This window comes from Phacochoerus africanus, chromosome 1, assembly GCF_016906955.1.
Source record: "Phacochoerus africanus isolate WHEZ1 chromosome 1, ROS_Pafr_v1, whole genome shotgun sequence".
NCBI classification, from domain to species: Eukaryota; Metazoa; Chordata; class Mammalia; order Artiodactyla; family Suidae; genus Phacochoerus; species Phacochoerus africanus.
The window spans coordinates 209630974-209651734 of NC_062544.1; the positions used below are offsets into that span (position 1 = coordinate 209630974).

Consider the following 20761-nt stretch of genomic DNA (forward strand, 5'->3'; position numbering starts at 1 on the left):
CCATTGCCATTAGTAATCAAATTCCATATCTCCAAGAATATTATAAAGTTTTCTTGAGCATATAGCTCTTTGTTTTTATACTTACCTATGCATTCATTTTTTTCATTTACATGTTCACTTATTCAACTGACAATGATTATTTTATATCTATGATAGGCTAAATACTATACAAGGTACAAGGAGATATGAGAAAAAAAAATAAAGCATTCTGTTCATTCATGGATAAGAGAGGTAAATAGTTGGATTTAACACAAAGTGATAATTTCTAGGGGAGAGAACTGTACACAATAATAAGGTGACAGAATGTTTAATTCTACTTGAAGAAAGTCAGAGAAGCCCTCAAAGAACGACTGACTCTTGAATTAGTTCTTTACAAGGACTGATAAGGATTTTCCAGGGCCATGAATGGATAGCAATTGTGGGGAGATGAGGGCAAAAAAACTATAGACCACCTCAAATAGTAAAGCTCTATTACAAAGAGTGAAAATGTAGAACGAAAGTTCCGTTTTGTGTGGTTAAAAGCACAGGGTGTGAAGGGAGGCTTACAAGGGACTAGGAGCTTTGAATGTCACATTTCCTGCCAGTGCTTTGAACATGGTCTTGACTTAACAAATGTTTGCTGACTGTTACAGTCACATGCAGGAGGCATGGTGGACCTAACCATACCTTATAGCTATTTTGGGGGCAGCAAGCCTGATTAAGTCACAGAATGGCCGTGTGCTGCCTCAGGTTTCTCATTGCTTAAGGAAGCTGAACTAATGTTTTAAGTGATTATAATATGACTTTCAGAGAAGAAAGTGATGTTGGTAAATATCCAGACCAACTGCTGCTTTCTTAGTCTGTATTAAAAGCTTTACTGAATTCAGTAAATGCAGTCATCCCAAAGGTATATTCTCATCCTACTTAGGGAACAAGTTGCCAAAAATGTGTTTCCTCAGCATAAAATTATTCCACTGATCAATCTGAAATAAGTGAATACTATATTAAATGATCGAGGGAAGGGAAGTTATAGTCTCAGTTGAGGAAGATAAAATTTAATATTGCAACATGTATTGATCACAGCAAAGAGAATATTATTTTCTTTCCTTAAGAATAGAAAAACTAATACCTTACAGTGCTAGATTTGTTCAAAAAGATGTTAGGATATAAACATGTTTCTAAATGCCTTGTGAAAACTTTAAAGCATTGTAATAGTATTATTGGTTTTTCAAGAGTGTAGCCTGAGAAATTAAATTATTGTGTACAGTAAAGAAAGAAATTACATTCCAAATGGTCACTACCATTATATTTATACTATTAAGAAGTATCTTGGCTTGATATTCAAGGAGTTTTTTCCTAAGTGCTAAGTATAATATTTTTTTGATAGGAAGAGGTACTATTGTGTTTTCTGAATCTTTTCTCTGATCTGTTGCATTAGAAGCAATCGCTACTGAGTGAAAGGACAAGAAGCTGAACTGGCATTGACACATAGATTGGGACCTAAAGAAAAGAAGCTTCTGGTACCTTCAATAGGTTTTGGTACAAAATGTGATGAGGGCTTGGTTTTCTTCACTCTGTTGCCCTTCATAATTTGACCTTCTTTATTGAGTCCCAGAAACCATGCTCGGCCTGATTCTTGCTGACGGTACAGTGTGGAAGAATAGATCACATAGTAATTTTCAAACACAGATTCCTTAAATTTGCATTCTGGAGTGAAAACATCCTGCAGAAAACAAAAAAAGAAGATACGAAAGAGAGAAAAGATTTAATGATGAATCAACAAATGTTTAAATCCAATAAGCCTGAAATGTAGGTCTTCTATTAAGAAAGAATGAGATATAATTACAAGTAATTCCTATTAGCATTTGGGTATAAAGATTTGTCATACAGGGAGTTCCTGTTGTGGCTTAGAGGGTCTCTTTGAGGATGTGGGTTTGATCCCTGACCTCTGCAGCATAGGTCGCAGAGGCGACTCAGATATGGCATTGCTGTGGCTGTGGAGTAGACCGCTGCAGCTCCCATTCCACCCTAGCCTGGGAACTTCCCTTTGCTGCAGGTGCAGCCCTAAAAAACAGAAAGAAGAGGAAGAAGGAAGGAAGGAAGGAAAGAAAGAGGGAAAGGAGGAAAGGAGAGAGGGAGGGAGGGAAGGAAGGAAGAAAAAAGAAAGAAGAAAGAAAGAAAAAAAGTTTGTCATAACAAAATTAAGAAATAAGATTTTCTTTTCTTTTTTTTTTTTTTTTGTCTTTTTGCTATTTCTTGGGCCGCTCCCGCGGCATATGGAGGTTCCCAGGCTAGGGGTCGAATCGGAGCTGTAGCCATCAGCCTACACCACAGCCACAGCAACGCAGGATCTGAGCCGAGTCTGCAACCTACACCACAGCTCACAGCAACGCCGGATCGTTAACCCACTGAGCAAGGGCAGGGACCGAACCCGCAACCTCATGGTTCCTAGTCGGATTCGTTAACCACTGCGCCACGACGGGAACTCCAGATTTTCTTTTTTTAAAAAAAAACTTTATTCCTCAGAACACAACCAACTGCTCAGGCTTGAATCATTCCTTGGGCTACTATCATTCAAGACTGCCCAGGTCTAAACTCTGATGTTAGCATAATGTTCTGTAAATTTAAAAGAATGGCTATTGTGCCTTTTTTTGTGGCCCTTGGCATGTGAAATGTAACCCTGGGAATCAAAATATAATACAACCACAGCACGCATGGGCTCAGCAGATGTTTTTGAAAGAACTACCTTGTATGTTCACAAATCTATTAAACAGCCAAAGCTTTGTTCCATAAACTCACTAGTGTATTATGTCTTTGCTTAATGTCAGTAACTTTACTGTTTATTTCTTTGAAAAAAAATTTTTTAACTCAGTAATCAAAATTTAAGGTAAAAATACCCAGGAAAAAAGAATTAGAAAAATATTACAATCACATTGTATGAGCTCCAATGAAACAAAGAATAAGAGTTGTAGTTCAAAAAGAAATCTTAGGAGTTCCTGTTGTGGCTCAGCGGTAATGAACCCAACTAGTATCCAGGAGGATTCGGGTTCAAATCATGGCCTCACTCGGCAGATTAAGGATCTGGCACTGCTGTGAGCTGTCATGTAGGTCACAGATGCAGCTTGGATCTTGAGCTGCTGTGGCTGTAGTGTACGCCAGCAGCCGCAGCTCAAATTTGAACTCTAGCCTGGGAACTTCCATATGCTGCAGGCGTGGCCCTAAAAAAAGGAAAAGAAAAGAAAGAAAGAAAGAACTTGCAAATTCTTCTACCTCATCTCCGTCATTTGATAAGTGAGACAACCAAAGGTTATATGATTAATTCAAAGTTAACAACAAAATGACATCAGCGCCAGAACTCACATTTACTGCTTCACAATCACTGCCTCTTAAGTTCACCTTTTCTGCCTGAGTTTTTGTTTTAGTGACTTACAATGAGATTTCATGATCAATACAATAAAATCAAATCCTAACAGGTCAAATGAAAAAAATGCATTTCATGGAAAGGAGAAATTCCTCCTCCTTAGTGTAGGCACTCCTGTGGGAGATAGGCAACCTCCTGGAAATGGAGAAGCAAATCTTAAGATCACCAAGCCGGCTTGGGCAATCATTCTAAGTGCAACATTTACAATATGGTCACAATTTTAATTTCACTATAAAGTTGGTCATCGAAGCATTTACAGTAGAATGCTGTTATCACTCTATTTGTGTAATGAGAAATTAAGAGGCCTATACTTTGGGTAGGAAAGTCAGGGTTTTGCTTTCAGGATCCATATATATTAGCTGTGGGACTTTAGATAAGTGGTTAAACTTCTTTGAATTTCATATTTTCAAGTGTAAATTAGTTAATTTAAGGAGAATAGGATGATGGGTATGGAAGCACACTGTAAACATAGAATTTTTACAAAGCCCCAATATGTTATTATTAAGTTTTTTCTTATGGCAACAAAAACACAATCAATCATGTAACTAGACAGTTAATTCTGTGTTTTTGTCATAGATAATTACATCTGCCCTGGCGTCTGGGGTCCTATGCCATAAGTTAAGCTTTATACTACATAGGTTGTTCCAACTAGAGCTAAAACAAATAACATATACACATATTTTTTAAAGTCATCTTGAGCTTTTGGTAAAGAGTTGGGAAATCATATGTATTCAGAAGAGGTTCTGAGGTTATAAAATGTATGTTCAGAATGACAGTAAATCTAACATGAAATGGAGAGAGACAGGATTTGAGTGATAAAATCCTAGACCATCTCAATCCAAGGCATATAATGAAAGCAGAGTAAATAACTAGTATAAGAGAAGTTTTTGTTTTCTGTTTTTCCTTTTGTAAAACTAGTGAGTGGTCATATTGCATCTTATGAATAGCACTTGTTTGTATCTATAGTTCTGAGTGCTCAGTTCAATGTAGGTATATAGCGAGGCTTATGGAAACATTTGTTGATGAAATAGAAACATCCCCATACTCACATCATGTTAAGTATGTGAAATGCTAGATTTATTTTTCATATTTATTTCTCTAAAATCTTTCCAATTTTTTCTTTTTTTTTTTCTTTTTAGGGCTGCATCTGTGGCATATGGAAGTTCCTGGGCTAAGGTTCGAATCAGAGCTACAGCTGCCAGCCTACACCACAGCCACAGCAATGCCAGATCAGAACCGAGTCAGCAACCTACACTGCAGCTCATGGCAATGCCAAATCCTTAACCCATTGAGCAGGCCCAGGGCTTGAACCCATCCTCATGGATACTAGCCAGGTTCATTATTGCTGAACCACAATGGGAATGCCCCAAATTTTTAATTTATTCAACTTGAACTGACCCTGATTTCAGTAAACTGTGAATATGACTTTTGATAGCATTTTTAAACTATAGTTGATTTCCTTTGAGAATATTTTTGAAATATTTTTGAGCACTCACTTTTTTTTTTAGCAGCATTTGTACAACTACAACTTGTTGTTCTAGCATTTACAATTCCTTATATGACCAACTCTTTTTCGCATTTTAAATACCTGTTCATGCTAGCCTTGTCTTGGAAAGTTAAGGGCACCAATCCATTTCAATCCAGATGATGAATGAATGCTGGAACACCACTTCAGCCCAGGACCACTGCTCAGGAACCCTTTCAGTCTCTTCCTATCCATCTGACTCTAATATACTCTCTCTAGAATTCTTTTCTCTGATGCCCAGCTTCATCTTGATCCCTCTATCCTGCATGCTCTATCTTGATCCCTCTCCAGTATCTCTTCCTGTTCTTCTCTGCTCTTGGACCACAGACATCCTATGCAGGTTCTGAATTCTCCCCTCAGTCTTAGGCGTCACCATGCACAGGATGAGACCTTTCCTTCTTGGCCAGGCTTTAACTGTGCCAGTCTTGGCCCATCCCAGCCCCCTCTGAATGGAATTCTCCTTTAGATATAAGTACCATGAGGAACAAGGAGACAGAAATTTAGGGAATTTGATGATTATATGGATAAATGTTATTTTTTTCATGGTTGACTATCTCTGCCCTTTTAGCAAATTTAAAGTATGTAATTTAATATTGTTAACTATAGTCATATTGTTGTACATTATGAGCTCTCTAGATGAATTCATCTTAGACAATTAAAACTTGGTACCCCTTAACCAACATCTCCCCAATTCACCCTCCCCCAGGTAATCACCATTCTACTCTCTGCTTCTGAGTTTGACTGTTTTGGATTCCAAATATCTAAAAGTCCATGTATTTGTCTTTCTGCATCTGGTTTATTTCACTTAGCCTAGTATCTGCCATGTTGTAGCAAATAGCAGGACTTCCTCATTTTTAAGACTGAAATATAAATACGCACACACATATATATATACACATACATACGTATGTATATATACATACACACACATATATACACATATATATGTAAAATATCACATTTTCTTTATCATCTGCTGACAGGCACATAAGTTGTCTCCGTATTTTAGCTACTGTGAATAATACTGAAATAAATATGGGAGTGTAGATATTTCCTCAAGATCCTGGTTTCATTTCCCTTGGATATATCTCCAAGTGGGATTGCTGGATCGTAAGATAGTGTCATCACAGAAGGAAGGAAGGAAGGAAAAAAAGAAAGGAAAAAAGAAAGAAAGAGAAAGTAAAGGAAAGGAAGGAAGGAAAGGAGAAAGGAGGGAGGGAAGGAGGGAGGGAAGGAGGGAGGGAGGAAGGAAGAAAGAAAATGGTAGCTATGGATATGTTGCCCACTGTGCCATGCCAGGGATCAAACCCATGCTACTGCAGAAACAATGCCCCAGATCCTCAACCCATTGTGCCATACTGGGAACTCCAGTTTGCACACTTTTCATGTGTTTGTCAATAAAAAATCCATAGTAGAAGAGTCAAAGAATGTGGTAAAGTTTAACTAAAATGCATATATTACATCTTAAAATTGTTATTTTTTCAAATCAAGTTTTTCCTACATAATTAGCTAACATGTGAGGCATGAAAATTTTATACCAAAAACTGTCATTCATTCATAGGTTGCAGACAAATTTTGTTCATGATGAAAATATAACACTTTTGGATCACATAATTTATTCACAAAAATATTTTCCATTCTGATTCCCTATCCAACTTGATCACTCTAGTTCTCATTTTTTATGGTAGTCCATTATATAATGCACATGTTTACATATTTTATTTATAAATAGTGCTTGTAAAACTGCCTGATTTAAAACTAACCATTTGTAATTTCCTATAATAATAATATCAAAACATAAAATGAACAGAATAGAAAAAAAATTGCCTACAACACATGAAGAAATAGATAATAAATATACTTTGGAAAACCATATGGATTCCCTAAATTTCTGGTTTATCATCCACTGACAATTTTCCAAATTGTTAAAATGACCTTTGGCAAATCAACTAACCTCTTTGAACCTCAACTTCCTTTGTTGTAAAACTGGACACATTTACTACAGACTAATGGGGCTATAAAGACCAACTTTCATATGTACAAGCTTTCCAGTACCTATAAAGACTATACAATTATTTGAAGTTATTATTATTTTTTTTTGCATGGAAGATTTTGATGTCATAACTTGAAAAGCTTCTACATTTGAGAGTGACAGCTGCTTGGAACATAATTTTTAAGAAGTAAATAATGTTTATGTGATTCAATCACAACCATTTTTGCTCCTTCTAGCTTTACTTGTAAAATGTACGCTTTCCACTTCCAGTAGCAGTACACAACTTGTATAATCCTATATAATTAAATGGTACCATAATTATGATTTATCTTCATCCAGTCCCCAATGCCTTCTTATTGCTCCAGCTGTAATAGTCCATGGAATGAATGTGCAGTGAATGAATGAACTCTCAATCACACTGCAGCCACTGGTCTCCTTGCCGTTTCTCAAAAATAACAAGCATAAACAATTGCAAGTCCTACACAATTGATGTCCTTTGTTATTGAAAACCTCTTCAATAGTATATTAACGTGCCTTGACCCCTCATTTCATTTAGGTCACTGCTCAAGTGTGACTATCTCAGAGACGTCCCCTGATTACCTTACATAATACAGCACCTCCTCCAGTCACTTTCTAATTCTTTACCTTGCTTTCTCCTTCATAATCTAACAGTACCTGCTTAAGCTTTATGAAGATAACTACTACAATTGTTATATCTTGTTGAAGTCTCAAAAGTTCTTGGAATTAAAAAAAAAAAAACCACTCCAACAAAATAATTTGGCGAAAAAAACATGAGATCTGCATTTTTATTCCTCTATATCTCTAATTTTGGTTCATATTGGGACGGTCACTTTCCTTCTTAGGCCTTCTGTTCCCCTAAATGTAAAAAAAAAAAAAGTTGTTTGTTGAACTAGGCAATCTCAAATGCCCCTTAGACTTAAAATTTAAAAGAGCTTTATCATTCATAGTATTTTTCTTTTTTTGGTTGCATCCGCAGCATGCAGAAGTTCCCGGGCCTGGGACTGAACCTGAGCCACAGCAGCGACGCAAGCCACAGCAGTGACAGTGCTGACTCCTTAATTGGTAGGCAACCAGGGAACTCCAGATTCATATTACACAGTTAAATAATTTCTTGAAATTATAGTATAAATATAAAGTATTGTTATTTAAAAAATAGTGTTTACCTACCAAAGAGAAATGGTAGTGATATATTATTATTAAGAAAACAAAATATGAAATGTAAAAGAAAAGGTAATCAGAGAAAATCAATTTTGCTATTAGATTAGTAATTATGACTAATGATTCTCCCCATGAAATGCAGAAACTACTGATTTTTGAAACATATGCTACATACGAACACTCTTGTTTTGATTTTTTTTCCTTTCCAATTAGAAACCAAAATCTAAACTCTTTTTAATGTTCAAAAGCATTTCCCCTGTTTGCTGTACAATCGTGTTTATCGGGTTGTGTATAAGGAAGAAAAGAATTAAAAACTTGATAATTCTTGCAAGCCAATTTACAGCCCCAAACTCCAGAGATATACAGTTCTTTTGGTTTTAACCTTTGAATAACAGGCTGTGAAACTTCTGGTTCACTAACTTCATTAGTGGCTTTTAGATGCACAGAACTTGAAAACCTTCAGAATATTAGCAGTTGCTTTGTCAACTGTGTTGTCAGACATAATGACATTAAATCAAGCAAGAGAACTACTGTTTTCCATCCTGACAAGAGGCAAGGAAAATGCTGAAGTACATTATCTCAAAGGAAGCATTTAAAAAAAAAAACTGGGTTGCTTTGACTAGAACAAGTCTAATTTTATAACTTAAAAAAATATGCAGATATGAGAATCTTTATCTAAATACTCTTGAACTTGTTTTACTGGAAAACTACTGAGCTAATTTCTCTAAAACTAGAGGTTCTTTGTTAACACTTTCTTTGCAAAATCCTACAAGGTAAATTTATATCATCATAAAATAATGAAAATTATAATGTACTGGAAACATAATTTTGGCAGCAGATAGAAAGAAGATTCAATTCCCTGATTTTTGATTTTGGACAAGTTACTTAATTTCTCTAAAGCCAGTTTCATCATCTGTAAGTTAATCATACCTTCTTTATAAGATTGGAATCATTAAACAGTATAGGTTGCTAATATAGAATCTGGCATATTACTCACTTTCCTTACTTTCCTATTACAATTTTCAGGTGATATCTAATATCACAAATGAGAATGGATTTGCCTGAGCAGCAAATTGAGAAAAGTCACTTTCCCTGTAGAATCCAAATACTGTGTCCTGAGTTTCTCTTCCCTGGAACAGGTTAATCAAGGCACAAGTGGGCCATTTATTTATGGAGCAAATCTAACGATGTTTTTGACATCAATCTGAGATAAGTGATGTGATTTTTAGGTTCTTAATTCTTTCTAATGAGGCATAATACCACATAGACATTTGACTTATCCTTTAGCCAGAAGCCTGCAAGTATAGAAGTGGGATGAGAAGGAGGAATTAGAAGGCCAGTGGATGAAGGAATAGGTCATATTACAGTTCACATTATCACCAACATTACTTCCTAAAGTCTGAATGTTCCAGAGGCAGAGAGCAACTATTGGGGGAAGCATGCAATTCTCCATTAAAAACATCATGGTTTTTTATGAAGTGAGCCTGCACACAGTAGTAACCAAATGCCCCTCTATATTTGAGTTTGAAAATCAGGCAGGTATGTTGAATATCTTCAACACACTCATGTAAGAGGATGTGTGCCTCTGGTGCCTCAGCCTCTGTCTTCCTTTCTGGGGACAAGGATGAAATTGGAAATGTTTTCAAATTTCATGCTTCAATGTACGTCTTGTTATACTATTTGGAATGTCATTTTAAATACTCTAAAAAGCCTCAAAAATTAAGATCAGACACAGGATGCTTCAAGATAAGGAATGTTATCAGAGGTAAAAAGGAACATTTCATGATGATCAAAGGGCAGGGCATCAAGGTCCAGACATAATAATCTTACTTATGTGTGTGCCTAAGAACAGTATCTCAAAATATATGAATCGAAAAGCAAAGAAAAAAAAAAGGGAGTTAAATAAATCTACAATCATAATTAAAGACTTTAATACTCATCTACCAACAATCATTATAACACAGCAAAACTCAATAAAGATAGAGAAGAACTGAGCACTATTAAACTACTTGGCCTGATCAACACTAGAGAACATGATTCCAAATAGCAGGATAAATATTTCTGAGTGTATATAGAACATTCACTAAGATAAATGTTGGCTCTTATAAAAAGTCAAAAGACTGATACCTTACAGAGGATGTTCACTGACAACCACAAAATTAAATTAGAAATTAATAAAATTAAACAACTTAAAAATCCTTGACTGTTTGGACTTTACAGAACTCATGGGCTAAGAATGAAATCACAAAGGATATCAAAAATAGTCCTAATTGAACAATAATGAAATATCAAAATGTGTGGGATGCATCCAAAGGTATACTCTTAGGAAATGGGAATAAATTCTCATATTAAAATGCATATACCTAACTTTTGACCCTCTTCTGGGAATATAACCTACAGATGTAGCAGCACATGTATAAAACTGATTATGTTCAAGATTATATTCATGGTAAAGATGTTTGTAACACAGCTGCTGAAGACAATAAAGCAGCTAAATATGTATTGCCTTAGAAAGGTTTCCAAGATGCACTGCTCAATAAAAGAAGCAATCTGTAAATGTGTATATCTGTATATACCATGCTTGTTTTAAATACACACATATTCATACTGCAAACACATATTTATTTACATGCTACCATGTGTGTTCAAAATGAACATATGCACAAATAGTTATTTGCTTGTATTACATTTAGAAAGTCTCTTGAAGGATTCACACAAAGTTGGTAATACTATTTGCCTCCTGGGAAGGGATTTGGGTGGTTGCAGAACAGATCTCTAAGAAGCAGACTTAATTTTCCCTATGCATGTGTTACTGCTTCAAACAATAAGTTAAGGGGGAAAAACTGTTGGTCATGTAAAATTTAAGTGCTAAATGAGGGTTCTAGCCCTCTAAAAAGTACAGCTGCTTTCATTCTTTTATATATCACTGTCCAGTTTTCCCTGGACAATTTATTAAAGAGCCTGTCTTTTTTCTATTGCATATTCTTGCCTCATCATAGGTTAATTGACCATAAGTTCATGGGTTTATTTCTTGGTTCTCTATCCTGTTCCCTTGATCTTTGAGTCTGTTTCTGTGCCTGTACCATACTGTTTTGGTTACTGTAGCTTTGTAATATAGTCTAATGCCAGGGAGCTTGATTTCTCCAGTTGTGTTCTTCTTTCTCAAGGTTATTTTGGCTATTCAGGATCTTTTGTGTTTCCATACAAATTTAAAAATTTTTTGTTCTTCTTCTGTGAAAAATGCCACTGGTACTTTGATAGGGATTGCATTCAATCTGTAGATTGCCTTAGTATAATCATTTTAACAATATTGAGTCTTCCAATCCAAGAACATAGTATATCTTACCATCTGTTTGTGTCATCTTCGATTTCTTTCATCAATGTCTTATAGTTTCTGAAGTACATTCTCAAACAGCACGTAACAAAAATAAACTCAAATTTGTATAAAGACCTAAATGTAAGATCAGATACTATAAAGCTCCTAGAGGAAAACATAGGCAGAACACTCTTTGACATAAATCACAGCAGTATTTTTTTGAATCCGTCTCTTAAAATAAAGAAATAAAAGCAAAAATAAACAAGAGGTTTGCACAGCAAAGGAAACCATTGATAAAATGAAAAGACAACCTACTAAATCGGAGAAAATATTTGCAATAATATGACTGGTAAGGAACTAATATCCAACATTCCTAAACAGCTCATACAATTCAACATAAAAAACAAACAAAAAAAATTAAACAAAACAACCCATTTAGTAAATGGGCAGAAGAATGGAATAGACATTTTTCCAAAGAAGGCAGATGGCCAATAGGAAGATGAAAAGGTGCTCAACAGCCAATTCTCAGAGAAATGCAAATCATAATCACAATGAGATATCACCTCATAGCTGTCAGAATGGCTATCAGCAAAAAGAACACAAAGAAATGTTGGCAAGGATATAGAGAAAAGCAAACTTTTATGCATTGTTGGTGGGAATGTTAACTGGCATAGCCACTATGGAAAACAGTATGGAGATTAATTAAAGAATTAAAAATAGAACTACCATATAATCCAGCAGTTCTACCCTTGGGTATCTATCTGAAGAAAACAAAAACACTAATTCTAAAAAAATACATGCACCGCTAGGTTCATAGCAGCATTATTTACAATAACCAAGATATAAAAGCAATATAAGTGCCCATCAACAGATGAATGGATAAAGAAGATGTGTTGCTGGGGGTATAGGATGACATACACACACTAGTATATGGAAAGGTTGGCTACTGGGGACCTGCTGTATATAGCACAGGGAACTTTACCCAATATTCTGTGGTAATTTATATGGGAAAGAATATGGAAAAGAAGGGATGCAGGTATATGTATAATTGAATTACTTTCTTCTACAGAAGAAATTATCACAACATTGTAAATCAACTATGCTTCAATAAAACTTTAAAAAATTAAATTAAATTAAAAAAAGACATGATATAAATATATACAAATGGAATATTACTTGGCCATAAAAAGAAAGGAAATTTTACCATTTGTAGCAACATGAAGGGGCTTGGAGGACATTAGAATGAGTAAAATAAGTCAGAGAATGACAAATACTATATGATATCATTTACATGTGGATTATGAAAAATACCATAAACTAGTAAATAAAACAACAACAACAAAAGAAGCAGATTTACAGATATGGAGAGCAAACTATTGGTTACCAGTGAGGGGTGGGAAAGGGACATACAGAGTGGGGCATGGGAGATACAAACTATTTTGGTATAAAATAGGCTTAAGGATATACTGCACAACATGGGGAATATAACTAATATTTTGTGATAAGTGTAAATGAAAAATAATTTTAAAAAATTCTATAAAAATTAACAATTAAATTTAAAAAAGAATACGGCTGCTAAAATAGTTCTATTTAAAATCTGAAAAAGCTTGGACTCTGGAATGGGAATTTACTGACCATATAACAAGCAAAAGCCTCATGGCTATAAGGATATACTCTAAGTTTGTCTGATATCGTATAAGAGAATGGTACTTCCTATGAAAAACTACCAAAAGAAGAAGATCAACAAAGCCCCCATTAAATAAACAGCCCCAAATGGGCTAGTTGAGTACAGGAGGGAATGAGAAGAAATCTTTCATGTTCTGGTGATTAGACCACCAAAATAACCTTGGGTTGGGTCTCTGTACAAGGAATATGAATATATATTTTTAATATATATAATACATATACATATATTTTTAAACTCATCCTTATTTGGGATCTACTTGTTTTAAAATTTTTTTCAGCCTTTCCATGATTTGGATCAGTTCCAACATCCAGAGGACCCCAAATTTCTCCTCCAACATCACCTCCATTTCTAATCAAATCTGACATGAACATCATGGGCTTTCCAGAGGATGATGACATTTTCCCTCTAAATATGCAGTACGGGGGCCTTTATTGAGGGTGATGTGTCACTGCGGGGATGACACTGTCACTAAGGAGAAGCAACCCCAGAATTTGCTTGTGTGGCTTGCTCATTGGGTTTAAATTACACGTTCATTTAAACATCTTCTTGGCAGTGATTACAAGGCTCAGTGACTGAACCATTTCTCAGTGAGAAACTACTGTAATGGTCAATGAATGAGAAATACAGGCTGGCATGCTCTATGACCACAGAGCACCTGTGATGTAGAATTGCTATGATGATGCTGTGAGGCAGACCAGACACCATGCATCCTTTTATTAATCTGGAAAAAAAGATAAGCTTTTTTTTTTTTTTTTAAAGAAAAAAAGAGGCAAAGCAAAGGAATCCTGCTATCATGCAGGTACCCAGCAGATGTGAGCAGATCAAGACTTGAGATTATACCCCTAGCAGTGCTAGAAAACCACATCTCACATCTCACAGGTGTGTACTGCTCAGTCTCAATCAAGCCTGCATGCACCATCACACCAGTCACTTTCATTTCAACAGCCTAAAGGGTAATCTGCCAGACAAACAGTTCTGATAGAACTAAAAAGCTCAAGTTGTGGTTTGTTAAAAAAATGCCTTTGCTGCGATGCTTCTTGCTGTGATAATGAATCCTCAGAAGGATAATTCAAAGTAAACATATTCACCACTAAATAGGAAGGCAGAGAGAGGGCCTGGTTCACTTTCTTGCTTTTCCTAGGTTATTGAACATAATTTATCTCTACCACGTTTCAAATATATTAGCATTCAAAGAGAGGACAGGCATACTTGTTTGGTTTCATAAAATAGAGGGAGTTCATTAGTTCTGTTCTTATGGTTCACAGAATCCTTGAAATTCCAAACTGCAAGTATGCAGTCTGACTCTCCATTTTACAGACAAAGAAGTCAAGATCTCCAGTGGGAAGGAAACCACACAATCAAGATCATGCTGTTAGGAAACAGCAGAGTCAAGGTTGGAACACAGTTTCCAGACCAGGGATCTTCGCTCATTACGCCATAGCGCTCAGGTTACGATTTCTGCCCTTTCACAGCTAAGAATGACCAAGTGAAACAGGTTTTTACTTATAATTGGGCATATTTTCCGTTAATCAAATGACTCTGACCAATGTGCTTCACTTACTACAATAGTTCTTATCACTTTATTTACCCTATTGCAGTGAGCATACTTTGTTTTTAGCCATTTTGGTTGTAGGTACTGGGTATTTTGCTCCTATGATTTGATAAAACAGGCCTGGCAAAGCAGGAGGTAGAAGGCAAAGAAAGGTGACTTTTTTATATAAACAAGATAAAAACAGAGTAAGCCTGACTGATGGATTGAATAGGGATTGTGAATGGAAAAGAGATTATATTCTTTGAAATGGAATTGGCATCTGTGTGTAAAGAGCACACTTTATATGAAAGAACAGGGGTAGGCCCACCTAATTCTGAAACTTAGCATCCAGCCTAGCGCCTATTGGCTCCTATTAGTGCACATTTTGAATTTGATTCATTTGTAATTCAGGATTCACGACTTAATCCTAGAGTAATTTTCTTTTGTACACTATAAAGTGGCAAGTCACTTATTTAAAGCATTTTCTTAGATCCAGGAAAAATGGTAGACCAATGAAATGGTTCTGCCAACATGAACATTTATTTACCTAACTTCCTCTCTGTATAGTGTTTGGTTACAAATCCATAAAAAGAAAAGCTTCAGACATATGTGGATAACGCATATTCTATATCTTTACTAGCAGACTGCTTAATCACCTCATACATATGCATCCGTCTTAATAGGTCATTTGTTATATACCTTTCCATCTCCCACAGATTCCATCACAATATTTCATTTTTGTTTCTGCTGAGCTTTCACCTGTGGCAAATCCTCCCACTATAATTGCAAATCCAAGTCTCAATTATTCTTAAAGACCTAATTCAAATTCAACTCCCTTCACAAAATCATCTTGTCATCTGAAAAATCATCTCTTCCTCTTCTGATCCCCATCAGAACAATTTATCTGTGGCTCTCAACATAATGTACACTATTTTTTTCATATTATGTATATCTGCAAATATGACCTTACCTAGTACGAGTTGTGATTAAATGAGTAAAGAATTTAATTTTCAGGTCACTGACTACAAAATCTCTCAATTCAATTTCTCTTCAATTTTATTTTGTGGAATGCTATTTTATCTGAAAGGTATAAAGTTTTAATTTGCATGCCCCTATCCAAGAAAGATTGGGTTAACAGATTCAAAAACAACTGAAAATGCACTAATTCGAGTCATGTCTCCTTTTCTGTTAATCCCATATTCTTTTTACCTGCCTACAACTTTAATTTCAAAGTTTGGGGTTTAATTGTTGATGAGCAGTTAGTATTTGATGGTGGTTTCCCCTGAAGTGTGCCTAATGCTCAGGGTCTTTGCTCTTTTCAGATATTCGCAGCTTGGCATTTTCAACATTTTTTTCTTTTGAGTAGAAGTGTGGATCATCAGAGATGGAGCTGCAAGGACACTTGGAATTTTTCTGTATCCTTTTATAAAAGGGAAAGACCCAACACTGAAAGCCACCCTCAACACTGATGCAGTTCTTAACTTGAAGCCAAGTGGCAAAGTGTCACAGCATCTCACCAATTTTGCTTGTATTCAGTCTGAATAGAATCTGACCATTTTCTCTAATAGAATCAGCATGCAAATTTCTAGCATTCATCTTTTGAAAAGCTGTATTTAAAACTACTGTGTGGGAGAACAGAACAATATGTGAAGGAGATATTACCCTAGACTCGACAAGTTTTAATTTCCAACATTATGAGCAATAATTTATATAGTGTATCTTTTTTTATAATTTCTCATGAACAGGTCAATAAAACTGCAAGCATGTGTTTACCTGTAGTCTCAAGTTCACTATTTTATAGGTAAATCAGCCAAGATAGGAAGAGAAAAGGAAGGCTAAGGTGAGGTTGACAAAATAGTACATTTGGTATTTAATGACTGGGTAGTCATTGAAATAATTATATAATTCATGTACTCTTTCAGCTAACATTTAAATTCTGTCCATGTTCTAATCAGTTAATGATATAGAGATTGAAAACCCTTAGAGTCAGAGTTTACAATATTGTGAGGCATAATATGGAATGATAAAATCTCCTCTTGAGTAGGGATCTGGTTCAAGAAGAGCTTCTTGGAAGACACTATATTTGATCCTGGAAGAATGCATCAGAACTTAGTAGATAGACAATGAAGGGAAAAGGGTAGGGAAGAAAATATTTTATATCCACAATAGTCAATTTATAATATTCAATTATTCCAATAATCCTATAATCCAATAATCTGATGATCCTATAAATGAAATCTAGAATCCAAGGAGTCACCAGTGAGACAGCCTGCCCTAAAGGTTGTCAAATGGCATGAATTCTAAGAAATCTAAGCACAGAACTTCCATGCTTTGTACAACCTAACATAGTTAGGAGAACACTTGGCTGGCCTTTCCAAAGGCTAATGTGGGACTACAGACTGAAACTACACTAATATTTTTCTTTAAATTTTAAGAGTTGTTTTCCAGAGATGGCACTTAACCTCCAATTAGAGAATGCCACCACTAGGTGGAGTGGTGGCAACTTGGTTGGAACAGGCTTGGGTGGGTGGACTGAAAGAGGGTTATGGGTCCCAGGATTCCTATTTCTATTGCTCTTTATTTTTCTTTCAAAAATTGTATCAGACAGTTAAGAAATACACTTCAAAAATAAGCTTTGAGAAATAACTATGTGATATGCTACTTGGATTAAAACACATTTTTTGAGAGGTAGAATGAACAAAGGAAAACTCAGGGCTTTGGTATCATACACAAGGTTTCCTTGATGACTCTGGTGTTTATTACTTGGGTAAAAGTCAACAAGCTCCTTTTTTTAAACTTTTTTTTTTAAATAAAGTACAGTTGATTTACAATGTTGTGCCAATTTCTAACGAACTCCTTAAATTCTAAAAGCCTCAGCTTTCTCATATGTAAAACTTGAGTGATCATATTTATTTTCATGTTTGTTAGAAGACAAGTAAAGCCATATGGGTCAGTGTGGCTTTAGAAAGAATGTAGGTAATCACTTATGCAGTTATGACCCATGGCTATGTCTGACTTAATTTCAATTTTTTTTCCTCAAAATTCATAAAATTCATATAATTTTACATAGACATATGATTTTTAACTTCTCATGAAAAGGCTGAAGTTCAGGCTACATTAGATCTTCACTGACCGATCTGGGAATTATTGGAGTTAAATTACCTAGACACCCCTCTCTCCACTATAGGCCATCAGGGCTTGGGTTTGCTATCATGGATTTAGGGTAGATTTGCCTAGGACTTCAGTGTATTAATGCTAAACACACACACACAAAACAGCATTTTCATGAGTCAACAGCATGTAGCCCTTCTAAGCTTTCATTTTGGTTTCACAAAATCTCCTGTCCTATCACAACTTTCTAAAAGGAGCTTTTCAGAAGTTCCCATCGTGGCTCAGTGGTTAATGAACGGGTTCAAGCCCTGGCCTTACTCAGTGGGTTAAGGATCCGGAGTTGCCATGAGCTGTGGTGTAGGTTGCAGACACAGCTCGGATCTGGCGTTGCTGTGGCTGTGGTATAGGCCGGCAGCTACAGCTCTGATTCGACCCCTACCCTGGGAACCTCCATATGCCATGGGTGCCGCCCTAAAACGTCAAAAAATAAAAATAAAAGGGTCTTTTCAATTCCCATTGATTCCTCTGTTCTTTCCTACTTTACTTCCACACCTGGAGGAATCTGAGAGAGAGGCAATGTTAAGTAGATAGTCTTGTGAAAAGGCCTATTTTCAGTTCCCAACTGAGACAAACTTGACATGTCCAACCAGGACTGAGCTGTTCATTAGATTCATTCACTTGTCTAACTAGGAACTGGATTGATTGATTGATTGATTGATTTTTTGTCTTTTTGCTATTTCTTGGGCCGCTCCCGCGGCATATGGAGGTTCCCAGGCTAGGGGTTGAATCGGAGCTGTAGCCACCGGCCTACGCCAGAGCCACAGCAACGCGGGATCCGAGCCACGTCTGCGACCTACACCACAGCTCACAGCAACGCCAGATCGTTAACCCACTGAGCAAGGGCAGGGACCGAACCCGCAACCTCATGGTTCCTAGTCGGATTCGTTAACCACTGTGCCACGACGGGAACTCCTGATTTATGTTCTTATAAAAGAGATGAATATACACAGAGAGATCCCAGCAGTGCACATGTACAGAGGGACAACCGTGTGAAGAGGCAGCAAGAGGGTAACGACCTGCAAACTGAGCAAAGAGGTCTTGGAAGAAACCAACCCAGCTGGTCTCTTGATCTTGGATTCTCAGCATCCAAAACTGAGAAAATAAGTTTCCATTGTTTAAAACACTCAGGTTGTGGTGTTTTTTTATGGCCCTAACAAACTAGTACAGCTTCCAAAGAAGATTATGATTTGGCTACGCAGCCTCTGTCATTTGTCTTTCTTTTGGGCAGCATGTTTTAAATTTTTAAAGGCTTTCATGTTTGAAAGTTAAGAGCAAGGATGCAGCAGGAAAGGAGGACTATGGGAAGCACAAAGGTGAAAGAGGAGTTTTCCTTTTTTTGTGGGTGAGATCAGGTCGAAGAAAAGCATAGAAGCATCTAGGGTGGGGTATGTAGTTTATGAAAGTTAAGGAAAAAAAGTTTTAAGGAAATCTTAAGATTAAAATTTTTTTATTTTGAGTTTATGTTGCATAGACTTTGCTCTTTCATCAGTATCATTTCTCCAGCCTCAAACACAGGGGTTAAGATCTTCTAATTATTCTACAAATAATATGTCTGTCAGTAACAAGCAAACAAAAGTGCCATTTACAAGCTGCATGTGGCATGAAGTTCTGTTTCAAAAATTGACACACACACACACAGCAATAGACACAGATATACCTCTCTATATAACTATATTAAAGTGCAAGAGATTTGTTTATTGAAAATATTTTTGAAGCAATCACATTTTAGAGAAAAATTTAATTCTTTTATTATTATTTTTTTTTAATTTTTATGGCCACACCTGTGGCATATGGAGGTTCCCTGGCCAGAGACTGAATCCAGCCCATGGCTGTAACCTGCTGGCCTGCCAGGCTGGGGATAGAACCTGCATCTTCACAGGAACCTGAGCTGCTGCAGTTGGATTTCTTAATTCACTGTTTCACAGCAAGAACTCTCAACTAATCCTTTAACAGAGCTGTAATAAGCTTTTCACATGAACCAACTTTATACTGCTGATTAGATTCTTACAAATTCAAATGCCAACTTACTCTTTCAAAATGTCCACAGGTCAGTACTGCCCATACCCCACCATGAAAAGCCTCAGAATACAAATGTGATGATATTAATGAAAAGATTTTGTAAATTAAAATGCACCTTATATGTCAGGGGATTATCATGTATGCCTGTAATTTTTTCTCAAGGTCTATCTTTCCTTCTTCAGCACCTTCCAGTATTGGTGACTCTCCTGACATAATAGGGAGAGGTATACTAGTATTTGCACATGTAAAATAATGAAGTCCTAAGCAACTAATAGGAATACAGAGAAATGTACACATAAGATTCTGGAGAAAATAAGAAAGTTATGTTGAAAACTTTTCCAGACTCTTCATATTCTGTGTTTATCACATGGACATAACACTGTGTGCCTTTAAGCACACTGAGTAGACAGTAGTGGTAACCTCTGCTATAATCTCATAAATTCTCAGGACAAACTCTGGAGAAATCATGGTTCAATCTCATTTAATACATAGCCTTAAGTCTAAATGAAGAACTAACCTCGTTAGCATGTGAAGTCTTGGTCCTCAAACTTACATTTAGTGAAAAGACAATCAGATGATCACTGGTTTTGTGATTTTTCTTATAAAATGACCTAAAGAGAACTATTGTTTATGGGCTTTCCAATAGAAAGAGAAATTCTCGCCTTTCTCACTCTCTTATTCTCACTGTTTCTTACACTTACACACACACTTTTTCCAGAACAAAATTAAATACATATTAAAAAAATAAAGCAGGAGTTCCTGTCTTGGCACAGCAGAAACGAATCCAGCTAGGAACCATGAGGCTGCAGGTTTGATTTCTGGCCTCGCTCAGTGGGTTAAGGATCCGGCGTTGCCTGAGCTGTGGTGTAGGTTGCAGACGCGGCTCGGATCTGGCATTGCTGTGGCTGTGGTGTAGGCCAGGGGCTACAGCTCCAATTAG

At 36.2% G+C, this 20761-nt stretch overlaps 1 protein-coding gene across 4 annotated transcripts in view; it reads right to left on the bottom strand.

Moving 5' to 3' along the window:
* FGF12 (fibroblast growth factor 12) overlaps positions 1 to 20761 on the bottom strand; it is a 570669-nt gene that overhangs the window by 19401 nt on the left and 530507 nt on the right. For all 4 annotated transcript variants that reach the window (XM_047788857.1, XM_047788848.1, XM_047788839.1 and 1 more), the window contains one exon: positions 1504 to 1702. In XM_047788857.1, coding sequence (XP_047644813.1) covers positions 1504 to 1702 — 199 coding nt within the window. The remainder of the gene's footprint in view (positions 1 to 1503; positions 1703 to 20761) is intronic.